The sequence below is a fragment of the Ranitomeya variabilis genome, chromosome 6 (assembly GCF_051348905.1).
Source record: "Ranitomeya variabilis isolate aRanVar5 chromosome 6, aRanVar5.hap1, whole genome shotgun sequence".
Taxonomy (NCBI): domain Eukaryota; kingdom Metazoa; phylum Chordata; class Amphibia; order Anura; family Dendrobatidae; genus Ranitomeya; species Ranitomeya variabilis.
In genome coordinates this window covers 168,533,372-168,561,234 of record NC_135237.1, presented here as the reverse complement: position 1 = coordinate 168,561,234, position 27,863 = coordinate 168,533,372, and the positions used below count along the sequence as shown (strand labels likewise).

The window sequence follows — 27,863 nt, the reverse complement described above, 5'->3', positions numbered from 1 at the left end:
TAACATTACTTGACACGTTTGGGGTCAAAATGATTACTACACATCTCGAGGGGTAAGTTTCCAACAGGGGTCACTTCTGTACTAATACCTGTACAACATAAGGTTTCAGCTGTGCTCCTACCTTAGAGGCTCTGCATTTGCAACATCACAACATGAAAACAGTCTAGCAAATTTTGTACTCCAAAAGCCAAATGGAGCTCCTTACCTTCTGAACCCAGCAATGTACCCAAACAGTAGTGTACCGCCACATATAGGGTATTGCCGTACTCGGGAGAGATTGGTACTCCTGTGTGTGTTCTAGACTAGAGATCAGCGAATATTTTAATATTCGGTTCAGATTATGATGGCCCTATTTGCTGAACGTAGCCAAAGGCCATTAGTCAATGGGAGTACAGATGAGCGAATATGTTCGTAAATGATCGTCAAACATAAATTCAGCATGAATATGGCAAATTTGGATTCAGCAATCGTTTCCTGAACATATTCGATCACCTCATCTCTGTTCTAAGCAGTTAATATAAGCTAATAGAGATGAGCAAACTGACTAGATACAAATCCAGTTTGTGTTGGGTTTTCAGGAACTCGCAGAACCTGGTGAATTTGAACAATTTGTGATTTACATTGTGTGCGTTACCTAAAATGACTACTGCTATTATACACATTGCAAAATTTGTAAGTTTGTATCAACCAGAAATGGCTCCTATGACCTTTGGTACAGCCAAGCAAACTTCACCATAATGCACTATATGCAGCTACCACGTGGTGCATGACAGTCTGTATAATAGCTGAAGCAGGAAATGCAGTAGCCATTTTGTGGTGAATTTGGATAGTGACAGCTGGGATAGGGAGATAAAGGCATAAGATTAGAAAAAAAAACTGTACAGATAGCGTTTTAAAGGGTTGTCCGATCTAAATTTAGAGGGCACTGCCTCGCTCCAATCAAGTGTATGGAACGAGGCCGTGCCCACTTGCTGGGATGATGTAAGACTCATACATGCCCTCCGGTCCTGTGTCAGAAACGGTGAAATTTCTGCAGTGCGTGTGCTGATGGGAATTTATCAATCTGCAGTCAGAGAAACTGTAGATTTATCGATTTGGACTGGACAGCCCATTTAACACTTCTGAAGATGGTTGTGTGGTTATGATTGTTTATCTGTTAACCCATTGTCAGATTTGGTGTAGCCAGGGCCCCAGGCAGTTTATAGTGTGCCCAGCCCCATCCAGCACCTGAAGCATCATGTGACATGTCAGAAAACATTTTGGAAGGTATCGTGGTGAACACAGGTGTTCTGGAGTACACTTGTTGGCGTTAGGAAATAGAGGGAGTGGTGTATCACCATATTTTTTTCCCTGTGTATTGCGTGATACATACCTAAATATTATATGGGGTCTAAGGGGTATAGTTTCTCCTTATGGAGAGTGACACACCGTGTCTGCGAATTGAGATACTGATTTGGCTTTTATCCTAAGTCATACTGCACGACTCGTTAGAGGGTTGATTGTGACTTGTAGGATCGCTACTTCCAACAGGTGGCGCTATAGAGTTAAGTCCTCTTTTTCTCAGAAGAGGCAATTTGCATATAAATATTATATGGTAAGGGAGAATGCTATGCATAATGAGAAGGTTTGCTATATAGTATGGGACAGTGTTATTCAAACCAAGATGGGATGCTATGTAATGAGCGCTAGAGTTGGGTCAGTAGTGTCTGGCTGCTGCATGGGAGTCTCACGATTCTCCTTCCTTCTGGGATCCCTGTCGTGGCCTTTGTATAGCTGTGATGTCATTGCAGCATGATACACGCCAATCAAGCCATGCCAAGTATCTTGGAAGATGAGACTTGCGAGCCACCTGTCGTGGCCAGAAACCACTGACCTTGGCCAATGGACCCGTGGTCACCTTAGTCAGTCCACCCAACTATAGACCGCACTATACAAAACAAGAGGGGATGCTATGTATAAGGGAGTTTATTTTTACAACCAAGAGTATTTGCTTCCATTATACAGTATAGACTTAGAATAAAAATTTACATCCAATAACTCGCTACTGATGTTTGTCTTGTCTGATTTGAGCCATTTTCTTTTCTTCTCAAAATTGACAAACCATGTCAACAGCTTAAAGCTGTGACTCGGTCACTGTGTGTGTGTGTGTGTGTGTGAAAATTTTTATCCTTCTACCCTGCGCTGCTGAATAAAAATATGCACCACACAAATAATATGTAATTAGCCACTGTTCAACCCACTATTCAAAATATAATCTGAGAAGCAAGCACTGTGCCCCCGTTAACTATATTTAGTCACTCCCCCTTAAAAGTATAAATTAGCCACTGTACTTTTTCCCTCAATACATTACTAGTCCCCACCCCCCATTTCACTATATGTCCTCTTCCACCCTATTTCTTATACCTTCATGTCCTCTCCCTCCCATTTCATTAAAATGCATAAACCGCTTACCTCTCCTGATGATCCCCCACCTTCCCCAGTGGCTCTGCTTTCCTCAGTGGTATAGGCCTAGTGGTATAAGCCAGCAGGTATGAGCTGCATGATGCAGCCAGTGCGAAGACTTCAACATCAGGAGAGTCCAAGAGAGAGCCTTGGGCGAGAAGTCAAGAATGGCTTCTTTCAGCTACAATAAGGTTCTCTCTTCCTGCTTGAGGAGCTACAGGATTGCTCTTTGCCCAGCAAAGTTTGCTGCCTATGGTGGCAAAGAAAAAAAAAAAAATTACTATGAGGATGAGGGGATACTCTGGCCATGAGACCCACCGGAGCCTTGGACCTCATGCAGCACCTCATATTGCCTACATTATAATCCGCTCCTGAATTTACCAGTATCCATGTTTGTTGTCACTTTAGCACTATTAAGGCTTTGTTAGCGATTGATGGGGAATGATACGACGCTAGGAGATTTCAGAGAGCGTCGCATACATCTTTTCAAGGTACTTGAAGTTTTGCTGTTCTTTTTTTCATTGTCAATACGGGAACTAGCAAAAGATTCATCTATCTACGGTAAATAATGGAGACCGCACTCTGAAATTTAGGGGAATATGCTAAATAAAATTGGGACCAAGATGTGGCAATTTGTATAAAAGACTTTTATAAAAAGCAGAGCTGTGGAGTCAGTAAACCAAACCACCAAATCTGACTCCCAACTCCACAGAGCTGCCTCACTACTGAGCATGTACCTAAAGTGCAGCAGCACAGATTCATCTCCACTAAAAACCCAAATCTTTAGGTTAGTAACAGAACAGACATTTATAGGACATTTCATAACTGTCACAAATTCTTATGAAAATATTTACAGCACGTCGTACATTGTACCCAATTTATTATATATTGTCAATCAGTAGCATAGCTACCCAGGGGGCCATCGTCCTGTGCTCTGAGGGGACCTACTCACAGCACGCCGATACAGTTACATTCTGCGGCAGAGCAGGGAGAATCAATCTCCCTGCTCTGTTGCCCGGCCGCTATGCGGCCCCTGAGTAGGCTGCCGGGGGCCCGGTGCCAGCAGTGCGCTCCCTGCCCATCACCGCAAGTTCAGCTATAACGGCATCTAGCCGATACAGCTGACCGCATTGATGAGAGAACGAGCATTATGCGCCTTCTCCCATCATCCCCCTGTCAGAGTCTGACGTCACAGACACCGACCGGGGGTTGCGATGATGTCACTACTTGGCGCCCGCGGTCCGGAGACGTGCAGGCGCTCAGAGCAGCAGAGGAACCAGGAGGAAGAGAAGTGGGTATTGTGGTTTTTTTTTTGTTTGTTTTTTTATGGTGGTGCATCATGTTAGTCTGCCTATGGAGGGTTTATTATACTGTAAGAGATGCCTATAGGGATGCAATATAGTATACAGGCTGCCTATGGGGATGCAAAATAGTATATTGCACCCCCATAGGCAGCCTGTATCATATATTGCATCCCCATAGGTAGCCTATATAGTGTAATGCATCCTCATAGGCAGCCTGTATAGTATATTCAATATACTATACAGGCTGCCTATGGGAATGCTATATAGTATACAGGCTGCCTATGGGGATGTATTATACTATACAGGCTGCCTATGGGGGGTGCATTATATTAGGGGCTGCATTATACTATTGAGTCTGCCTATGGGGAGTGCATTATACTATACTGGCTGCCTATGGAGGGTACGTTATACTATATTGAGGCCTATGGGGAATGCATTATACTATATTGAGGATTGTCTGGTGCGTTATACTATATGGAGGCTATTTAGGGGGCCATCCTATAGTGTGGAGATTAGTGTTAGAGCTATCAAACTGTTTGAGGGATACTACGGGGTCAGTATAATAGTGAGGGGTCATCATATTGTGTAGGGGGGAGACTCGAGACATTGTTAAATGTAAAGTGGACACTTATTTTTATAGGGGAACTCAGGTTGCTGTGACTGTCAAAGGGGCATACAGGGTATTATTACTTTTTAGGGGACAAAATATGGGCACTGTTTTCTAGGGCACTTGCATCCGGCATTACTATATTCTGGGGGGGGGGGGGTGCTTTAGAATTTAGAGGGTACAGAGAACCACACAGCAGGTACACTAATGGGGTCACCTGCAGCGGCTCAGCATTGGAGTATCCGCAGGATGAAGAGTTTGTGCAGGTTGGAGATAGATGGGGGACGGGGCTGAAAATATAAGTGAAATGTGTCTTTGTTGTATTCTCTGCAGCCGAGTCCTGGGTGGAAGAAGCTGTCCTGTCGGCCGGGGCCAGATGGGAAAAGACGTGAAAAGTGAACGATTCCGATTCCATCAGAAAGGACGTCAGTGCTACCGACATCAACCGCTGTCCCCATATGGCGGTAATATCAATATTGGTCTTTATATAGAGATTATCTTCAGTAACAGCACGGTAATCTGCTGAGGTTCTCCTCCACTGTTAAGGTGCTTCACCCAGTTGTAATCAAGGATACCTAGTTAGTCAGAATTGGACCATTTCATAACAACTCTAATTCTGACTCCACCAAAATGGACACTGACTCCACAGCCCTGATAAAAAGAAGCATGGTGGATATGATATGTAGACTAAAGCCAAAAGGCCTGAATGAAGGCGTCTCTTAGGCTTCTTTCACACTAGCGTCGGGCTCGGCCCGTCGCTGTGCGTCGGGCCGACGTTCCCGTCGCTAGCGTTGTCTCCGCCGCACAACGGGGGCAGCAGATGCATTTTTCCAGCGCATCCGCTGCCCCATTGTGAGGTGCGGAGAAGCGTGGGGAGGTGGGGGCGGAGTTCCGGCCGCGCATGCGCGGTCGGGAAAAGCAGACCGTCGTGAGCAAAAACGTTACATGTAGCGTTTTTTGCTCCCGACGGTCCGCCACTGCACGACGCATCCGTCGCACGACGGGTGCGACGTGTGGCAATCCGTCACAATGCGTCGCTTCATGTTAATGGCGAAAAAACGCATCCTGCAAGCACTTTTGCAGGATGTGTTTTTTCGGCAAAACGACGCATTGTGACGGAATGCAGTTAACGCTAGTGTGAAAGTAGCCTTATTCAGCCCTATTATTAAATCTAGAATGAAATGGCAACCTGTCATTACCGTACTAATATTAGCTGTAAACACAGCCCTATAGTGGAATGTAAATGTGGAAGTATCAACTCAAAGAGAATCCGGAGGGAAGACTTTACTTTATTCTGGGGCGGACTGGTTCTTGCACTTTGGTTGTACATATACCCCATTCCATTTTATCATTTCTTTTCTCTTGGTTGAACTTGATGCAATTTTGTCTTATTTCAACTGTATGAACTATGTATTCTATGCAATGGAGGTACACTAATATTTCACTTGGCTAACATGATGCACTGTAGAAGCTTCTGTGCAGAAAAATGATTTATCCAAAAAGTGCTGATAACCAATCATCCATGTCTTGATGTAAGAATAAAAAAAAGTGATAACAGATCATGTGATCATATTAAATATTAACAAGGAATGCATTTAGTTATGGAATCAAAGTTGCCATTCAAAAAACCCACACATCTAAGGGTTCAGTTGGATATTGACTAATTTATAATGTATCGAACAAAATCTCATTTATGACTTGTTCCAAAAAAATACTTGTAGGAATATGAAAATAAATCCTATACCCATAAATCAGTTTGTGAATAATTATATTGTGAGCATAAAATGCATACAGTTCCTTTTGAAAATGTGCTCTCCTGTTCTGTATAGATCTTGGTCATTCGATAAGCTTATAAAGAAAAATTTAGATGCCCGACAAAGATACCAAATATCTCCATTACTTAATAAAATAAGTTATTTTCCGCTTTAACTGACTTAAATTTGGATCCAATCTCTGGCAGCAACACCCACCCTGGTTTCCTAAAGGGGTATCTGTTGTGAATTCTGCTCTTGGGTTCCCTCCGGTGGTTGTTGGTGGTAATGCAGTTATCCTGGGGTGCAATCCTGGGCAGGTGTCTCTGCTGATTGCAGCTCTGACTGGGCTATTTAGGTGTGCAGGATTCATTAGTCATTGCCAGTTGTCCATTGTTCTTGGAGGTTTTGCATCTCTGTCTGGTTCCTCCTGCCCTGCTGCCAAAATCAGCAAAGATAAGTGTCTGGTTTTTGTTTCTTCAGCACACATGCAGTGTGCTTTGCAATTCAGTGCTATTCATTGTTTTTCTTAGTCCAGCTTTGACTGTGTTTGGATTTATTCAGTCAAGTTGGATTCTCAGGAGATGCAGATATACATTCCATGTCTTTAGTTAGATGGTGGAATTTTTGTATTATGTGCTGTGGATATTTTTAGGGTTTTAATACTGACCGCTTAGTATTCTGTCCTATCCTTTTCTATTTAGCTAGAGTGGCCTCTTTTGCTAAATCCTGTTTTCTGCCTGTGTGTCTTTCCTCTTATACTCACAGTCAATATTTGTGGGGGGCTGCCTATCCTTTGGGGTTCTGCTCTGAGGCAAGATAGAATTCCCATTTCCATCTATAGGGGTATTTAGTCCTCCGGCTGTGTCAAGGTGTCTAGGATGTGTTAGGTACACCCCACGGCTACTTCTAGTTGTGGTGTCAGTTTAGGGATTGCGGTCAGTACAGGTTCCACCTACTCCAGAGAAAGTCCATGCGGCTCCAAGGTCACCAGATCATAACAGGTATCCTCTCTTTGCCCTTATTTATTCTTGCATCAATATTGGGAAGAGTGATCCTATGTTCACTATGACAGAGTATTTGGAAATGAAAGACTTTGTGCGAGTGCCACTCCTCGCTAGGAAGCAGCCTTAAGAGACAGATGACGAAGTATCAACTAATGGCGTAGTAGACTTGCCAATAATGCTGTGGGAGTGTCTCGATCCTGTTAAGGATTGGTTGAGAGCAGATAAAGTCGTCTATGACATCAGAAACCTTGGAATTAAAGGTCCTGCTGTCGGAACCACTGTGTCGGTTCCTCCACTACCCCTGAAGACTCAAGTGGTGAGACATGTAATTTGGGGCAATGTCTTTAAGTATTTAACAGCTTGTTGAGCTCAGTCAAACATTATAGAAACAAGGAGGTTGCAGTGCAGACACCTCATCATTATATTCTTAAGTAGCAGAACTGAAGTGGTGGTACTCTCCGATAAAGAATCATTGTGTCATAGAATACTGCTCCTCATATACTTCAGTTTCAAAACACTCTCGGTGATTGATCATTGTTACAATATAAACTATTTTTTTTTTTCATTTGTAAGTTGCTCCAGTACAAGCACTTTATAACCGAGCAAGAAAGAGGGATTTTAGCTCAAGCACCTATGGACAGCTGAAATTGTAAAATTAAATTGCTTTAAGGTGCTCCTTCCACCTTCTGGGGTTCAAATTTGTCCGTTATAGATTTGGTTGACCTTTAAACAATCTAATAATTTATGGCAGCTATGTTCTCTAGTAGATTTCTATCATAATTTAGACCCATTTCTGTAAATCTGTGAGACTGCAGTTTGCCCCACTCTTTACTCTAAGCCCACGCACTCTTTTTGAAAAGTGACCATGGCATAATACTGGAAAGTCTCAGTAAGCTACTACTGCTGTCGAGCCTGATGAAGGGCTGATCCTGAACTATTTCTGCAAATTGTATCATACAAAATTGACGTACCTCAGTGGTGTTTAAAGCGACGACCTGGAATGATTTAGATTAAATTCACCTGCAGTTTGGAATGATAATCTATAATTTGTGTTTTCTTTAAGTCTGGCAAATTGGGCATCACCATGCAATTAAAGTGGCTTTTGCATTAATTCAGACCTGTGATAAAGGGTCCATCTCATTGATATGGGCTTTGCTAGCAAACGACACATTTTCCTTCTATATACTCGGATCATTGTGACTAGTGAAACTATTATATTGTTAAATAATTATACCTTGTGTTATGTTTCCAAAGAATCCGGCTTAGTATACTACAGTCTCATTTATTATGTTCCCTATAGCTAACCAAGGATCAACGGCTTGTATATTCTGGCAAACTCCTCCTTGATCACTTGTGTTTGAAAGATGTTCTCAGGAAAGTAAGTATTCAGAATATTGCTGGGCATCCACCCCCCCTTCATCCTTAACCAGTGTGTTGTCTGCAAGATGTATAACCCAGAGCGTTAAAGCATGCCAGCCAAAATACCATTATGTTGCAGGCTTGGCTGATTTCTGAGTTGAACCTGTGTTTGTGACCATTATCTCTGACTTCTGGTGAGTCAGAAGTTGGGGTTACAAGGTGGCGGCGCAAAACTAGAGCTGAACCATGGACGGCTGAAGATGGTGGTTGGTAAGTATAATTCTAGGGTTTGGGAACTTGGATAAGTTGTACCACTCTAGCTCTGAAATAAAAGCTGGAGTGGAGCTTTAAATACATGTAACTTAAAAACCTGATTTTATACAATAGGTCATTTATTGGCTTCCCTAGCTATAATGTTAATTCATGTTAAGTTCTAAGATCCCCCATCGATCACTTAAAAGCATTGCACTGATGCACTAATTTATGCACTCAGCAGCTCAGCTTACTCCGAGAGATATTCATATCTATATTTTATATCTATCTCAGAGTGAGCGGAGCACTGCTGATTGTTTATCTAATGAAGACTACTTGGATGTCTCTGCACATGACCCACCATGCACTCCAGGGTGAAGGCTTTACTAGCAAAGTAGAGAAAATCTACACTGATCTGACGTGGCATATAACGTGGTTTCCAAAATATTTGTGAAATAAACTTAGATGCCGGTTGATGAAAACAATTTTGCGAGAATTCTAGAATAAACTGCTTTGAAAAGTTGCAGAATTGGATGCAGATGGTGCTGGATGTAGGTGCAGTGGGACACGATGACACATCTAGTCTAATTTATGACCCGCTATGGCGCACACCACTCGTTAGATGCACCTGATTCATTAAGAGGCACGAGTCTCCTACACATCACCTCATCAAAACTGGCAAGAAAATCTCCGGTCTTCATGAATTGGGGCCATAACGTTTTTAATCTTTGCACAATCCTATTTAATACCATTGTCTTGCATCTTTCGTTCGCGCTTCTTTTTTCCAGTTTTCCATCATCATCCATGTTTACAGGTACACTATGCCCACCTCTGCATGCAGTATTGTACCTGCCCATATTCTGAGTAAATTGAAGAACCTAGAATTCATCCCCCCCAGACACCATCATGATTTTAGTTAACCCAGACACTGGTTCCAGATATTTTGCCTGTTACTATGCTGATTTGGACTTTTATTCTTTCTCTTTTCAGCAGGATGAATATCACATGGTTCATTTAGTATGTGCCTCCAGGACCCCACCAAATTCCCCAAAACCAAGCACCAGCAGAGAGAGCACTAGAGCTGAAAAGGCCAGCAGTAGATCAGTAAGTTTATGGAGAGGCTTCTCCTTTTCCTTCTCCTTCCCTCCCAAGTGCAGACATGAAATGAACTTTGGTCTTTTTTTAATTATTGTAAGAGGCAATTGTCTATGAAACTCTCTGCTAGCGGATAGTGTAATAGTTGATTTAAAAAATGTTAAATGGTGTTTCTGGATGCCTTTCTAGAAATAGAATAACATGTTATGGGTACGATGTCACTTCTGATGGGTGATTAATCCAGAAAATGAGTGTTTTTTTCCATATTTAAGGTCATGGTTTATTTTCCCCTTAATATGATGAATACCTTTATTGTATGTTACCTTTTTTATGTCCTACTTGCGTTAGTTTATTTAATGTCCATTTATTATTTGTGCCACAGTTAACTTTTTTTTTTACTGCTAGACAGTTTATCTGTACTTTTTTATTTCAGAATTCACAACACTCAGGATCATCTCCATCAGTATCTACAAGCCGCGATATGTCATCCACGGCATCAAATTCTAGAAATGAGGAAAACTTAAGACATCGCCATAATCCTCCTACGTATACAGATGCCACGCACAACCATTCATTTCAATTCAACAGACAACAGTAAGTCTGATTTAGTGATGTGAATGGTCTTTCACTAACTTTATTTGGGGGAAAACATATATATATATATATATATTGTTTCATTTTTCCGAAGTTATGATTTTCATATGACTTTCCTTGAATCCTTGGTCTAAGTCATGTAAAAGATCCATGTAACTAATTTTAGCGAAATAAATTAATATTTAGAGGTTGCACACTTTGATCACTTTTATCTGAAAGTACCGAAATTCATGAAAATGTATCATCGACATCACACTAATGTGTATGTTGCGTTTCGATTATGTTTTGCGGGTAGTTTAACTGAAAAAGAGTACTAGAAAGGGAATTTGGTTACTTGAAAAGGTGCCTGATGGTGAATTTTTGGGAGCTCAACTCCCTTCCAAGGAACACGTGCTTTTAGTTTTTATTTACCATCACAAGGAAATGAAAAACACTCTCGTGTGCTGCTAAATCCGCAAGTATTAAACTAAAGGAAGTGTGGAAGAAAGCAAGTATCCCTGTCATGACAGAGGAGAATATCCGAACTCGTATACAGAAGTTATACAAGGAATATCAACATCTGGGTAAAGAGAAATCAAGAAACATTGACAAAGTACATATGAAGCGGCAGATTTGGAAAGGTGAATTTGTTGAGCTATTTGATATTGCCAGGCAAAATGTGATCTCCATGAATAGTGTACTAGAAGACGATAAAGCATTCCTTATGTCACAAAGAGAGGATTATATGAGTTTATCAATGAGTGGTGTAGATAAGGTTCTTGCCTCACAAATTAAAAAGAAGAAAATAAATGCAGAAAAAAAGGAGGCATACAAGGAGAAACATTATAAAGAAATCGCCAAAATGAACAGTGGAACACTAAGTCTCATCTCCATCATCATCAATTCACGAAGAGGACAAATTTTCTGCACCACCAGTGAAAAAAATCTTGTGCAGGGCGTAGATTAAAACCTCTTGATCACACACTCACGGCTACATGGGATCGAGAACAGCTCTCCATTCGACAAGCAAGTACTTCATTTATTGCAACTGCAAAAAGCCTTGGTTACGATGTTTCATGCATTTCCATATCTCCATCTACCGTTTTCCGAGCTCGGGCAATTAACAGAAGACATATGGCTGAGAACATGGAAAAGTCACTGTTTGAAAATCCTCCTCATTTAATCTTACATTGGGATAGTGAATTGTTGCCTGAGGGAGTGTCAAAACTCTAGAAGATAGAGCTGCTGTTCTTGAAACTGGAAAAGATTTTGAGCATTTGCTTGCCGTACCAGTTGCCCAGAAAGGTACTGATGAGCTAATGGCTGAAGTTGTTATTCAGGAGGTGGACCAATTCGCGCTACGTGACCTTATCATTGGTATATCTTTCGATACAACTGCATCTAATACAGGAATGATCCAAGGAGCATGCATCAGAATTGAAACTGAACTTGGGAGACCATTGTTGTGGTTGGCTTGCCGCCACCACACCCACAAATTAATCTTGAAAGGAGTGTTTGGTAACTGTTGTAACATCCCATCAAGTTGTCCTGACATCCAGATTTTCCGAAAGTTCCAAAATCAGTCAAATTCAGTTGATAAGAAGTCCTATTTCACGATGTTAGAGGAAGAAAATCCCATTCAAGGTTTTCTAAAAGAACAACGTGTGAAAATAGTGGACTACCTCAACAATGTCTTGCAAGATGGCAGTCATCCAAGAGAAGATTACAAAGAGCTATTAGAACTCAGTTCTATATCTTGGAGGCTGGGATGAAAACTATTTTGAAATTAGGGCTCCAGGGGCTCTGACTGAAGCAAGGTGGATGACAAAGGCCATATATGTACTCAAAATTGTGCTATTCACTAAACAATTGCATATTTCTAATACCGAATTGAAAGGAATAAGAAAGTAGCGCGTTTTGTTTGTCTAATATATGTCCGCTTTTGGCACGAGGCAGTTGTAAGTCGATGGGCTCCAAAGAAAGATTTGGAGATGCTACAGCTTTTGCAATATTATCCAGATAAAGATGTCAGAGAAAGTGTCCTCACAGTGGCTAAGAGACACATTTGGTATCTGTCAGAAACTAACATAGGATTGGCATTTTTGGATGAACGTATCAGTCAGGCTGAGAAGGATAAGATGTTTGAAAATTTAAGAATGAAACCTGCAAAGAAAAAGGAGCTGAAACAGTTGGAAGGTAAAAAAACTAGTTTTTGAAGGAAAAGACCTCAGCGATTACAAGTAAAACAAAGACATTCTTTGAATTGAATTTTGGGATCCACGATGTAGAAGAATATTGCAGTGATACACTAAGAAGCTCCATCAATGCTCTTAAGGTGGTGAATGACACCACAGAAAGGGGCATTGCTCTGATAAAGAAGTTTAATAATTCAATCAGAGATGAACAACCGAAACAGTTCTTGTTAAGAGTTGTCGAGTATCATAGAAAAGCCGTCACCAAGCGAACAAAAGGAGTTGCATCTTTCACAGCACATTAGTGTAAATCATTTAATACGTATGATACTGCCTATCAATGTTACTGTTTATTGTGACTATTATTCTAAGTTTTTAATTGTTTGAACTTCTAATAAAAAATACTTATCAATGAAAATCTGTTTTTTTGCGTGCTTTCATTAAACTGATAAAAGTGTGCAACCTCTAAACATAGTTCGATCATCTTGAAAATTGGCATATATACTTTTTACATTAGTGAGACTCGGGGCGTAAGCAAAGTCTGCAAAAATGTGACATTTTAGTTTTTACCATATATATATATATATAGGCCCTTCTCAAAAAATTAGCATATAGTGTTAAATTTCATTATTTACCATAATGTAATGATTACAATTAAACTTTCATATATTATAGATTCATTATCCACCAACTGAAATTTGTCAGGTCTTTTATTGTTTTAATACTGATGATTTTGGCCTACAACTCCTGATAACCCCAAAAACCTGTCTCAATAAATTAGCATATCAAGAAAAGGTTCTCTAAACGACCTATTACCCTAATCTTCTGAATCAACTAATTAACTCTAAACACATGCAAAAGATACCTGAGGCTTTTAAAAACTCCCTGCCTGGTTCATTACTCAAAACCCCCATCATGGGTAAGACTAGCGACCTGACAGATGTCAAGAAGGCCATCATTGACACCCTCAAGCAAGAGGGTAAGACCCAGAAAGAAATTTCTCAACAAATAGGCTGTTCCCAGAGTGCTGTATCAAGGCACCTCAATGGTAAGTCTGTTGGAAGGAAACAATGTGGCAGAAAACGCTGTACAACGAGAAGAGGTGACCGGACCCTGAGGAAGATTGTGGAGATGGACCGATTCCAGACCTTGGGGAACCTGAGGAAGCAGTGGACTGAGTCTGGTGTGGAAACATCCAGAGCCACCGTGCACAGGCGTGTGCAGGAAATGGGCTACAGGTGCCGCATTCCCCAGGTAAAGCCACTTTTGAACCATAAACAGCGGCAGAAGCGCCTGACCTGGGCTACAGAGAAGCAGCACTGGACTGTTGCTAAGTGGTCCCAAGTACTTTTTTCTGATGAAAGCAAATTTTGCATGTCATTCGGAAATCAAGGTGCCAGAGTCTGGAGGAAGACTGGGGAGAAGGAAATGCCAAAATGCATGAAGTCCAGTGTCAAGTACCCAGTCAGTGATGGTGTGGGGTGCCATGTCAGCTGCTGGTGTTGGTCCACTGTGTTTCATCAAGGGCAGGGTCAATGCAGCTAGCTATCAGGAGATTTTGGAGCACTTCATGCTTCCTGGCACCTGCTCACAGTGCCAAAACCACTGGTAAATGGTTTACTGACCATGGTATTACTGTGCTCAATTGGCCTGCCAACTCTCCTGACCTGAACCCCATAGAGAATCTGTGGGATATTGTGAAGAGAAAGTTGAGAGACGCAAGACCCAACACTCTGGATGAGCTTAAGGCCGCTATTGAAGCATCCTGGGCCTCCATAACATCTCAGCAGTGTCACAGGCTGATTGCCTCCATGCCACGCCGCATTGAAGCAGTCATTTCTGCCAAAGGATTCCCGACCAAGTATTGAGTGCATAACTGAACATTATTATTTGATGGTTTTTTTGTTTGTTATTAAAAAACACTTTTATTTGATTGGACGGTTGAAATATGCTAATTTATTGAGACAGGTTTTTTGGGTTATCAGGAGTTGTAGGCCAAAATCATCAGTATTAAAACAATAAAAGACCTGACAAATTTCAGTTGGTGGATAATGAATCTATAATATATGAAAGTTTAATTGTAATCATTACATTATGGTAAATAATGAAATTTAACACTATATGCTAATTTTTTGAGAAGGACCTGTATTTTATATTATCTATATTAAAAATTGTGTTATACCTACCTATACCGTTAAGAAGAATTTGGATTTGGCACCATAATTCACCAATACACTTTTTTTTTTTTTTTTTTTTTTTTTTTTACTTAAAGGGAACCTGTCACCACGTTTTTGGAAGATGGGATAAAAATAGCGTTAAATAGTGGCAGAGGTGGGCGTTACATTAGTGTGTGTGTTATGCGTTTATTACCCACCTAAGTTGCCGAAATAACTTTGCAAAGTCTCCGTTTTCGCCTGTCAATCAGGCTGGTCAGGTCGCATGGGCGTTGTCTTCCCCCAGATTTGGCGTAGTTTTCCGTTGGTGGCGTAGTGGTGTGCGCATGCCCAAAGTCCGGAATCCTCTTCCAGGGGATTTAAAATAGCGCGGTGTTCGTTATTGCATTGGTGATCGGTGGGCGCGGCCATCTTCCTTTGGCCGCGCGTGCGCAGAAGCGGCGCTCTGCTGGCCGCGGCTTCAGGAAAATGGCCGCCGCGATATCCATCTGCGCACGCGCGGCATCCCGCGGCCATTTTCCTGAAGCCGCGGCCAGCAGAGCGCCGCTTCTGCGCACGCGCGGCCAAAGGAAGATGGCCGCGCCCACCGATCACCAATGCAATAACGAACACCGCGCTATTTTAAATCCCCTGGCAGAGGATTCCGGACTTTGGGCATGCGCACACCACTACGCCACCAACGGAAAACTACGCCAAATCTGGGTGAAGACACCACGCCCATGTGACCTGACCAGCCTGATTGACAGGCGAAAACGGAGACTTTGCAAAGTTATTTCGGCAACTTAGGTGGGTAATAAACGCATAACACACACACTAATGTAACGCCCACCTCTGCCCCTATTTAACGCTATTTTTATCCCATCTTCCAAAAACGTGGTGACAGGTTCCCTTTAAATGTCATAACTTCATCTTTTTTTTTTTTTTTTTTTTTTTTTTTTCTTCTAGAGCTGTAGAGAATCTCCCTGCGCAAGCAGCACCAGCTGGAATTCCTGTTTATTCGGCCTTCACCCCCTTGCAGATGATGTGGTGGCAACAGATATATGCACGACAATACTATATGCAGTAGTAGGTTCATATCCTCCTTTTGTTTTGTTTTTTTTATATATATTAAAGATCAGCTTGTATGGTAAAGTAACACATTATTTCATATTTTTCTCTGCCTACAGTCATGTGCAAGTATATTTTCTTTTCAGCTTTGAAATGCACAGGGGACTTAATGGGAGATGTGAATAATAATTGTGGTAATGATAAAAATAAAAGGTGTGATTAGGGGGGTGATTATGCTGCCAGCTAGAGCAGCACTCTCCAGAAACTTTTGTGACCCCTGAGGTCTTGGTTCCTGAGACCCTTCTCTTGGTACCTGTGCATGATAGGTGTATTGTGAGTCTGGCTGTCCTTCATATAAAGTAGGCTTTCATTGTAATAGAGGAATTGAGCACAAGAAAGGGACTCCTGTTGATGCTAGCCAAAAGGTTAGTGCTTCCTTTAAATCTGACATTAACAGTAAATATATGCTTTTAGGCTTCTGCGCAATGTTTTTATGATAGAGTGAGGTTTTAATAGGTCATCTTTATGATTAAAAGATGTTTCTCATTTTTAATAATCTATGCAGCCATATAAGATTAGGATCTACTAGGCTTGGTTTATGGCTCGTGGCTTGGTCGCTTGCCCTCTCTGTGCCGCTGTGGCGTTACAAATGACAGTCTAATTCTCACTTTGGTGTTCACGGTTACTCGGACACCAGTACTCGGACAACCCTTCTCAATCGGCTTATTCCTGCATGTAAACGGTCAGCCTGCGCTCGCCTCTAGTGCCGATGTTCTTCCAGTGATGTCCCCACTGGACCTCCTGGGGCTTGTCTGGCTGCAGGTTTCTCATGACCTAATGTGAATCACCGGTTTACAAAGGACTACTTTACGCTCCCTTCCATTAGGACGAAACCGGCATTCATTAGAAGTCAGCGCTGCTGCTGCTCTCACTCCTTTCAGGTGTCAATTGTGTCCAAAGGAAACAAGCGTGGAGCAGTCCATAACGTCACGTGAGCCCTCGCGCTGGCACCTGAGGTGAGTATGTTATGTGGAGGAATCTGATTGAGAAGGGGTTGTCAGCCGTTTACATGGACATGCAGGTCTTAGGCTGGTTTGACATTTGCGGTTGTGTCCGCAGCATATCGTCCGCAACCACATGCAAAAACGCATGATAATGCAGCGTTTTTTATCTGCATCAGCTTACGCATGATGGCAACAAAAACGCAGCACTTGTATGCATTTTTACATGTGTTTGCGTTTTATGCGCATGCGTTTGACATTTCCAGGAGGCCGTGCCTATATCAGTTCCTGGACATGCGCAGTCCAAAGTACGCAAGCACATCGAACGCATGCGTACGCAAAGACAGTAATCCGTTTTTTTAAACGCACTCATCCGCATGCCTGCGCATATTTGACTGAAATTTGCCACCTCAAAAATTCCAACATGGTGCTTTGTCCGTGCCTTGCAGCACACCAAAAAAATGCATGCGTAAGCAAACGCAGGCGATCGCATGCACCTGCATCTACAATGTTAAAGATAGGAAATCAAGACGCATGCTGATGTATGCGTCAGAAACGCTGCGGACACAACCGCAAATGTAAAACCAGCCTTAGAAAGTTGATAAAAATGATTCCTTGATATCTTCAATTCTATAGCTTATTTCAGAGAAATCCACTGACTTCTTGTATGTAAATGAGTTGTTGCAGGCTGTGGGTAGGACACTGGCCTGCAGGAGAATCCGCCTCCAGAGATGATTATAAAGGAAAGGGAGCATCACAAGTGTAACATGTAATGGCTTCTCTCCTGATCTCACTGCAGAGCTGTGTGTGATTATACCTCCATCTCTCAGGCAGCCAGAGCTGTGAGAACTGCAGCCGCTGATATGTGTGTTATGAGACACAGTTCAGTTCTACCGTTCTGTCTTAGTTGAATGTCTCATACAGAGTTCCTCCTTTCATTTAAAATATGGTCTGGAGGCAGATTCACATGCACAAATGACACCTCACTTACATATAAGAAAAACGTGGAGTTCTATGGAATTGAACTGGATTGTAGATATCATGGTATCATTTTATTCACTTCCGATGACCTACACACCTATATAAATGGCTTAGGACGGCTGACCCTACTGACAGATTCCCTTTAAGCTAGTTTTAGTTTTGTGTAGTTTGTTCATACAACAGGAGTTGTTGTTTTTTCACTATCGTTATAGCACGCATATTAATTTTATAACATAATCTCAAATTTTCTTTCCTTGATCACAGTCAGGCAGCTGCCTCCAGCCAAGGGACTCCTGGTAATGCAGTAGCACAGCCACCAGCCACTCCTACAGCAAATTCTGATCATCCGCCGCCTAACCCTCCAAGAGCAGCTCCAAACGTTGCACCTGAAGTGAATCAGAATGTTCAAATGAATGCTCAAGGAGGTCCAGTAATGAATGAAGAAGATATTAACCGCGATTGGCTTGACTGGCTGTATACAGTATCCCGAGCTGCTATACTTCTCAGTATAGTGTACTTCTACTCTTCATTTAGCCGCTTTGTCATGGTTATGGGAGCTATGATACTTGTGTACATGTAAGTATAATCTCCATAGTTGGCTATGTATGTCCTACTATACAGCAGATGAAATAAGTATAGGACATGTCACCAATTTTCTCAGTCTATATTTCTAAACGTGCTATTGACATGAAATTCTCACCAGATGTCCTTTACAAAACATCCGATCCACACAGGCAAAGAAATCAAATAATACATATCCATAACCCCTTCATGACCTTGGGATTTTTCGTTTTTCCGTTTTCGTTTTTCACTCCCCTCCTTCACAGAGCCATGACTTTTTTATTTTTCCGTCAATTTGGCCATGTGAGGGCTTATTTTTTGCGGGACGAGTTGTACTTTTGAACGACATCATTGGTTTTACCATGTCGTGTACTAGAAAACGGGAAAAAAATTCCAAGTGCAGTGAAATTGCAAAAAAAGTGCAATCCCACACTTGTTTTTTGCTTGCCTATTTTGCTAGGTTCACTAAATGCTAAAACTGACCTGCCATTATGATTCTCCAGGTCAGTACGAGTTCATAGACACCTCACATGTCTAGGTTATGTTTTACCTAAGTGGTGAAAAAAAATTCCAAACTTTGCAAAAAAAAAAAAAAATTTGCGCCATTTTCCGATACTCGTAGCGTCTCCATTTTTCGTGATCTGGGGTCAGGTGAGGGCTTATTTTTTGCGTGCCGAGCTGGCGTTTTTAATTATAACATTTTGGTGCAGATACGTTCTTTTGATCGCCCGTTATTGCATTTTAATGCAATGTCGCGGCGACCAAAAAAACGTATTTCTGGCGTTTCGATTTTTTTTTCTCATTACGCCATTTAGCGATCAGGTTAATGCTTTTTTTTTATTGATAGATCGGGCGATTCTGAACGCGGCGATACCAAATATGTGTAGGTTTGATTTTTTTTTTTTATTGATTTATTTTGATTGGGGCGAAAGGGGGGTGATTTAAACTTTTATTTGTTTTTTATTTTTTTCACATTTTTAAACTTTTTTTTTTCACTTTTGCCATGCTTCTATAGCCTCCATGGGAGGCTAGAAGCAGGCACAGCCCGATCGGCTCTGCTACATAACAGCGATCATCAGATCGCTGTTATGTAGGAGAATTGCAGGTGTGCTGTGAGCGCCGACCACAGGGTGGCGCTCACAGCCACCGGCGATCAGTAACCATAGAGGTCTCAAGGACCTCTATGGTTACCATTCAGAAGCATCGCCGACCCCCGATCATGTGACGGGGGTCGGCGATGACATCATATCCGGCCGCACGGCCGGATGCGGTAGTTAAATGCCGCTGTCTGCGTTTGACAGCGGCATTTAACTAGTTAATAGGCGTGGGCAGATCGCGATTCTGCCCGCGCCTATTGCGGGCACATGTCAGCTGTTCAAAACAGCTGACATGTCCCGGCTTTGATGCGGGCTCACCGCGGAGCCCTGCATCAAAGCAGGGGAGCTGACCTCGGACGGTATAGTACGTCCGAGGTCAGTAAGGGGATAAATTATATGTAATAATGAGAAATGATACAGAGAAAAAAGTATTGAGTGCTCATACGGAAATGTAATTATTACTTCGTACAAAAACCTTTATTGGTGATGACATTGGGACAAAATCACAGCCGAGCATTCTAAAACACAAACAGTCTTCAAATCCTGAATGTTCCTTCTATGAACTCTGAGCTTTAGTTCCTTCCATACATTTTCTATTGGATTCAGGTCAGGTGATTGAATGGGCCATTCTAGCAGCTTTATTTTTTTTTTCTGAAACAAATTGTTTCCTTGGCTGTGTCTTATGGGATTATTGTCCTGCTGAAATGTCCATCTTCATTTCATCTTCATCATCTTGGTAGATGGCAGCAGATTTTTATCAAGAATGTTTCAGTACATTTGTCCATTCATCCTTCAATTCTATGAAGTTTGCCAGTGCTATATGGTGAGAAACAGCCCCACTTCATGATATTCCCACCTCCTTACTTCACTATTCATTATTGGTATAGTGTTTTGAGGATGAAATGCAGTGCCTTTTAGCCTCCAAACATGGTGGCATCCAAAGAGTTCAGTTTTAGTCTTCTCCAACCAGACTATATTATCCCAGTATTTCACAAGTTTGCACCATGATTTGCATCAATAAATATGTGACGGTCACGAGATGTTTCTTGTGTGGCATCTTGCTAATGAGACACCTTTTTATAAGCCATCAGTTGAACCATCTGTTATTTTTCATGAAGTGTCAGGATTACTTTCTAATTACTGATAGATTTCAGGTGGTGTCATCACTTCCCATGGCTTTTTGCATCTTTTTCTTCATATGCTTTTTCCTTGTCATTTCTCATTATTACACATAACTTAATTTAGGGACATCTATGGGTTGACTTTTTTTTGCCTGTGTTGATTGGATGGGCTTTTACCAACATGTGCTGAGAATTTCATGTTAATGGCACCTTTAGAAATGTATTTACTTAAGTCTTGAACACCTCACCAATTTTGTATTCCACCTGCTGTATATAAATTATAATTTACATGCACTATATGGACAGAAGTATTCGGCTACACCTCTTAATCATTCAGTTCATTTTTTTTTCTTCAGTCCCATTACCACAGATGTATAAAATCTAATTCTGTGCCATGCCATGACATGCACCTTTAAAGATATTTGTGAAAGAATAGGTCATGCTAAAGAGCTCACTGAATGTGTGTGGTATTGTAATATGATGTCAAAGTTGTAACTAGTCAGTTTGTGAAATGTGGGCAACTTTGTGGTAAAAGTTTGGAGAAGGTCCTTTTTCTGTTCCAGCATATCTGTGTGCCAGGGTTCACAGCAAGGTCCATGAAGGCATGATTGGTGAGTTTGGTGTAGAAGAACTTGATTGGCTGCACCCTTGGGATGGACTGGAATGAACATTGCGAGCCAGGCTCTTTCTTCCAATATCAGTATCTGACCTCATAAATGCTCTTCTGGTTGAATGGGCAAAAATTCTCAGGTGCACTCCAAATCTTTATAGAATGGGATGTCCTAAAAGCTCCCGTAGGTGTAATGTGTCGGCACCCCAATACTTTTGTCCATATAGTGTACAATGTACATTAAATTTACATACAAATTAGGACACCCACAATGAAATGCAACCTTTTGACTATGGTAATAAAGGGTTAGATGAGAAAGTACTTGCAACACCTAAATTACAACTATTTGTTCTGTCTAGCTAGAATATCGGCATCTAAAAGAAAACCTGCCAGAATTATTAAAATACTGTATTATTTTATGCTGCACATTAAACATGTGAAAACCGCATATTAATATGTCCTATGCCAAGCAGTTGGTGCTTATTTCACAGAAAGTTCAAACTTGTCATTTTCTACAAAGTGATTCATAAACTTTATCTAATTTCATATATGTGAAATGTATAGTGCTTTGAACTGTCCGATAGTGTATGTCTGCTAAGTCCAGGGGTACAGATTTGGGCAAAAAATAAAAGGGCTCATGCTCTAATAACTTCTACTTAGTCCAAATTTACAGTGGGTATGGAAAGTATTCAGACCCCTTTAAATTTGTCACTTTGTTTCATTGCAGCCTTTGGTAAATTAAAAAATGTTAATTTTTTCTCATTAATGTACACTCTCCACCCCATCTGGACTGAAAAAAAAATAGGAATGTAGTAATTTTTGCAAATTTATTAAAGAAAAACTTAAATATCACATGGTTATAAGTATTCAGACTTTTTGCTCAGTGTTGGGTAGAAGCATTCTTTTGAGCTAGTACAGCAATGAGTCTTGGGAATGATGCAACAAGTTTTTTCACACCTGGATTTGGGGATTCCTTGGCCATTCTTCCTTGCAGATCCTCTCCAGTTCCGTGAGGTTGGATGGTGAACGTTGGTAGACAGCCATTTTCAGGTCTCTCCAGAGATGCTCAATTGGGTTTAGGTCAGGGCTCTGGCTGGAACAGTCAAGAATGGTCATAGAGTTGTTCTGAAGCCACTCCTTTATTTTAGCTGGGTGCTTAGGGTCATTGTCTTGGTGGAAGGTGAACCTTCGGCCTGTCTGAGGTCCAGAGCACTCTGGAAGAGGTTTTCATCCAGGATATCTCTGTACTTGGCCGCATTCATGTTTCCTTCAGTGACAACCAGTCGTCCTGTCCCTGCAGCTGAAAAACACTCCCAACGCTGCCACCACCATGTTTCCCTGTTGGGATTGTTTTGGGCAGGTGATGAGCAGTGCTTGGTTTTCTCAACACGTACCTCTTAGGCTGGAGTCACACACAACGTATAAAAATACGGTCCGTTTTTTACAGACCAAATACGCAGAAATGTTCCCTGAACAGTGATCCGTATGTCATCCGTAGGCAAGGTGTGGCTGCGTATTTTGCGCATGTAAACCTCCGTATGGCATCGGTACGGCGGTAAAATAAACATAGAATGGATCCATGGGCTCAAATATTCATGGAAACCTATATACAGTGTATGTGTGTGTGTGTGTGTGTGTATATGTATGTGTATGTGTATATATATGTATATATGTATATATATATATATATATATATATATATATATATATATATATATATATATATATATATATATATATATATATATATATATATATATATATATATATATATATATATATAATTTCCTAGCTGAAGAGCCCGGCATTGCCTGGGCATAGTAAATATCTGTGGTTAGTTATAGCACCTCACTTTTCTTATTTTCCCATCACGCCTTTCATTTTCTCCCTCACACCTCTCATTTTCCCCCTCACTCCTCTCATTCCCCCCTAACACTTGTCATTTCGACCTCACATCTGTCATTTTCCGATCACTCCACTATTTTCCCTCACTCCTCTCATTTTCACCTCAGTATATACAGTCATGGCCAAAAGTATTCACACCCCTGCAATTCTGTCAGATAATACTCAGTTTCTTCCTGAAAATGATTGCAAACACAAATTCTTTGGTATTAGTATCTTCATTTAATTTGTCTTAAATGAAAAAAAACACAAAAAGAAATGTTCTAAAGCCAAATTGGATATAATTCCACACCAAACATAAAAAAGGGGTGGACAAAAGTATTGGCACTGTTCGATAAATCATGTAATGCTTCTCTAATTTGTGTAATTAACAGCACCTGTAACTTACCTGTGGCACCTAACAGGTGTTGGCAATAACTAAATCACACTTGCAGCCAGTTGACATGGATTAAAGTTGACTCAACCTCTGTCCTGTGTCCTTGTGTGTACCACATTCAGCATGGAGAAAAGAAAGAAGACCAAAGAACTGTCTGAGGACTTGAGAAACCAAATTGTGAGGAAGCATGAGCAATCTCAAGGCTACAAGTCCATCTCCAAAGACCTGAATGTTCCTGTGTCCACCGTGCACAGTGTCATCAAGAAGTTTAAAGCCCATGGCACTGTGGCTAACCTCCCTAGATGTGGACGGAATAGAAAAATTGACAAGAGATTTCAACGCAAGATTGTGCGGATGTTGGATAAAGAACCTCGACTAACATCCAAACAAGTTCAAGCTGCCCTGCAGTCCGAGGGTACAACAGTGTCAACCCTTACTATCCGTCGGCGTGTGAATGAAAAGGGACTGTATGGTAGGAGACCCAGGAAGACCCCACTTCATACCCCAAGACATAAAAAAAGCCAGGCTGGAGTTTGCCAAAACTTACCTGAAAAAGCCTAAAACGTTTTGGAAGAATGTTCTCTGGTCAGATGAGACAAAAGTAGAGCTTTTTGGGCAAAGGCATCAACATAGAGTTTACAGGAGAAAAAAAGAGGCATTCAAAGAAAAGAACACGGTCCCTACAGTCAAACATGGCGGATGTTCCCTGATGTTTTGGGGTTGCTTTGCTGCCTCTGGCACTGGACTGCTTGACCTTGTGCATGGCATTATGAAATCTGAAGACTACCAACAAATTTTGCAGCATAATGTAGGGCCCAGTATGAGAAAGCTGGGTCTCCCCCAGAGGTCATGGGTCTTCCAGCAGGACAATGACCCAAAACACACTTCAAAAAGCACTAGAAAATGGTTTGAGAGAAAGCACTAGAGACTTCTAAGGTGGCCAGCAATGAATCCAGACCTGAATCCCATAGAACACCTGTGGAGAGATCTAAAAATGGTAGTTTGGAGAAGGCTCCCTTCAAATATCAGGGACCTGGAGCAGTTTGCCAAAGAAGAATGGTCTAAAATTCCAGCAGAGCATTGTAAGAAACTCATTGATGGTTACCGGAAGCGGTTGGTCGCAGTTATTTTGGCTAAAGGTTGTGCAACCAAGTATTAGGCTGAGGGTGCCAATACTTTTGCCTGGCCCATTTTTGGAGTTGTGTGAAATGATCAATGTTTTGCTTCATTCTCTTTTGTGGTTTTTCATTTAAGACAAATTAAATGAAGATAATAATACCAAAGAATTTGTGATTGCAATCATTTTCAGGAAGAAACTGAGTATTATCTGACAGAATTGCAGGGGTGTGAATACTTTTGGCCATGACTGTACATGTTTGTCATCTCCCTTATATTTAGTATACACCTGTATGTCATCTCCTGTATATAGTATATACCTGTATGTCATCTCCCCTGTATATAGTATATACCTGCTGTGTCATGTCCCCTGTATATAGTATATACCTGTATGTCATCTCCTCCTATATATAGTATATACCTGTATGTAATCTCCTCCTGTATATAGTATATACCTGTCATCTCACCTATATATAGTATATATCTGTGTCATCTCCTCCTATACATAGCATATACCTGTATGTCATCTCCTCCTATACATAGCATATACCTGTATGTCATCTCCTCCTGTATATACCTGTAGGTAATCTGCTCCTGTATATAGTATATACCTTTGTGTCATCTCCTCCTGTATATAGTATATACCTGTATGTCGTCATCTGCTGTATGTAGTATGTACCTGTATGTCATCTCCTCCTCTATATAGTATATACCTGTGTGTCATCTCCTCCTGTACATAGTATATATCTGTATGTCATCTCCTCCTGTATTAGACCTCGTTCACACGTTATTTGGTCAGTATTTTTACCTCAGTATTTGTAAGCTAAATTGGCAGCCTGATAAATCCCCAGCCAACAGTAAGCCCACCCCCTGACACTATATATTAGCTCACACATACATATAATAGACTGGTCATGTGACTGACAGCTGCCGGATTCCTATATGGTACATTTGTTGCTCTTGTAGTTTATCTGCTTATTAATCAGATTTTTATTTTTGAAGGATAATACCAGACTTGTGTGTGTTTTAGGGCGAGTTTCGTGTGTCAAGTTGTGTGTGTTGAGTTGCGTGTGGCGACATGCATGTAGCGACTTTTGTGAGATGAGTTTTGTGTGGCGACATGCGTGTAGCAACTTTTTGTGTGTCGAGTTGCATGTGACAGGTTAGTGTAGCAAGTTGTGTGCAGCGAGTTTTGCGCGTGGCGAGTTTTATGTGTGGTGCCTTTTGAGTATGTGCAAGTTTTGTGTGAGGCAACTTTTGCATGTGTTGCAACTTTTGTGCATGTGGCAATTTTTCCGCGTGTGCAAGTTTTGCGTGTGGCGAGTTTTCCATGAGGTGAGTTTTGCACGTGTGGCGAGTTTTGCATGTGGAGAGTTTTGCGCGTGGCGAGTTTTGAGCGGCAACTTTTGTGTTTCCACTTTTATGTGGCGAGGTTGGTGTATGTGTGGTGAAATGTGCGCTGAGGGTGGTATATGTGTTCGAGCACGTGGTAGTGTGTGGCGCATTTTGTGTGTGTTCATATCCCCGTAGTGGTGTGGTGATTATCCCATGTCGGGGCCCCACCTTAGCAACTGTACAGTATATACTCTTTGGCGCCATCGCTCTCATTCTTTAAGTCCCCCTTGTTCACATCTGGCAGCTGTTAATTTGCTTCCAACACTTTTCCTTTCATTTTTTTCCCATTATGTAGATAGGGGCAAAATTGTTTGGTGAATTGGAAAGCGCGGGGTTAAAATTTCACCTCACAACATAGCTTTGACGCTCTCGGGGTCCAGACGTGTGACTGTGCAAAATTTTGTGCCTGTAGCTGCGACGGTTCAGATGCCAATCCCGGACATACACACATACACACATTCAGATATATATATATTATTTAATACAGAGCTAGATAGCAGAAAAGCCAGTAATTCAATTGCCGGCTTTTGCTATATCCTTATCAAACCCGACAGGATATGAGACATGGTTTACATACAGTAAACCATTTCCTATCCCTTTTTACTTATTCCTCACTACTAATGTTAGAAGTGTCTGTGCAAAATTTGGGAGCTCTAGGTGTTAAAATAAAGGGTTAAATCACGGAACAAACTGGCGTGGGATCCCGCTCAATTTTCTCCGCCAGTGGGGAAAGCCAGTGACTGAGGGCAGATATTAATAGCCTAGAGAGGGACCATGGTTATTGCCCCCCCCCCCTGGCTAAAAACCTCTGCCCCCAGCCACCCCAGAAAAGGCACATCTGTAAGATGTGCCTTTTCTGGCACTTAGCCTCTCTCTTCCCACTCCTGAGTAGCGGTGGGATATGGGGTAAAAGGGGGTTAATGTCACCTTGCTAATGTAAGGTGACATTAAGCCTGGTTAATAATGGAGAGGGGTCAATAAGACGCCTATAGCAATAAAGGGTTAAAAACACACACACACACACACACACACACACACACACACACACACTCACTATGAATAAAGTATTTTAATGAAATAAATACACATGGGGTTTTAATATCTTTATTGTACGCTTAGTCCAAATGACGACCCTTGTCTTCTGGGGAAAAAAAAGGAAAACTAAAAAAAACAATATCCCATACCTGTTCGCCTTACAGTCATGTCCCACGATGTAAATCCATCTGAAGGGGTTAAATCATTTTACAACCAGGAGCCTGCTAATGCAGCTGCCTCTGGCTGTAAAAACTGGAGAATGAATGGAATGCAGGGGAACCTAGCTTCGTAGACTTGCGATGATGTGCCCCCTGGTGGCATAAACTCATATGAGCTCTAGCGTGGGAATTTTTCTGAATAGACAGGTGTGTGCCTTTCCAAATCAAGTCCTATCAGTTTAATTAAACACAGCTGGGCTCCAGTGAAGGAGTAGAACTATCTCAAGGATTATCACAAGGAAATGGACAGCATGTGACTTAAATATGAGTGTCTGACCAAAGGGTCTGAATACTTATGACCATGTGATATTTCAGTTTTTCTTTTTTATTAAATTTGCAAAAATTTCTACATTTCTTTTTTCAGTCAAGATGGGGTGCAGAGTGTACATTAATGATAAAAAATAAACTTTTTGGATTAACCAAATGGCTGCAATGAAACAAAGAGTGACAAATTTAAAGGAGTCTGAATACTTTCAGTACCCATTGTATGTTTGTCTTTAATCTTTGTGCCCCATGGAGTGAAAGCTAGTGATATTTCACTGTTATGGCCACACAAAATTGCCTAGATTCAAGCCAGTTAGGATAAATATTAATTCCTATCCACATGTGACTCTGGGTTTCTAACTTCAGATATTGAACACTTCCCT

General features: G+C 41.3%; 1 protein-coding gene across 4 annotated transcripts in view; it reads left to right on the top strand.

Annotated features, from left to right (window-relative positions):
- Positions 1-27,863, top strand: part of HERPUD2 (HERPUD family member 2) — a 70,770-nt gene that overhangs the window by 11,197 nt on the left and 31,710 nt on the right. Inside the window, exons 3-7 of one of the 4 annotated variants that reach the window (XM_077269220.1) lie at positions 8,412-8,489; positions 9,716-9,826; positions 10,251-10,411; positions 15,702-15,821; positions 18,050-18,361. In XM_077269220.1, the coding sequence (XP_077125335.1) occupies positions 8,412-8,489; positions 9,716-9,826; positions 10,251-10,411; positions 15,702-15,821; positions 18,050-18,361 (782 nt within the window). Of the gene's footprint in view, positions 1-8,411; positions 8,490-8,609; positions 8,741-9,712; positions 9,827-10,250; positions 10,412-15,701; positions 15,822-18,049; positions 18,362-27,863 lie in introns of those variants that run through there. The other 3 variants (XM_077269219.1, XM_077269222.1, XM_077269221.1) reach the window with 3 other exon arrangements.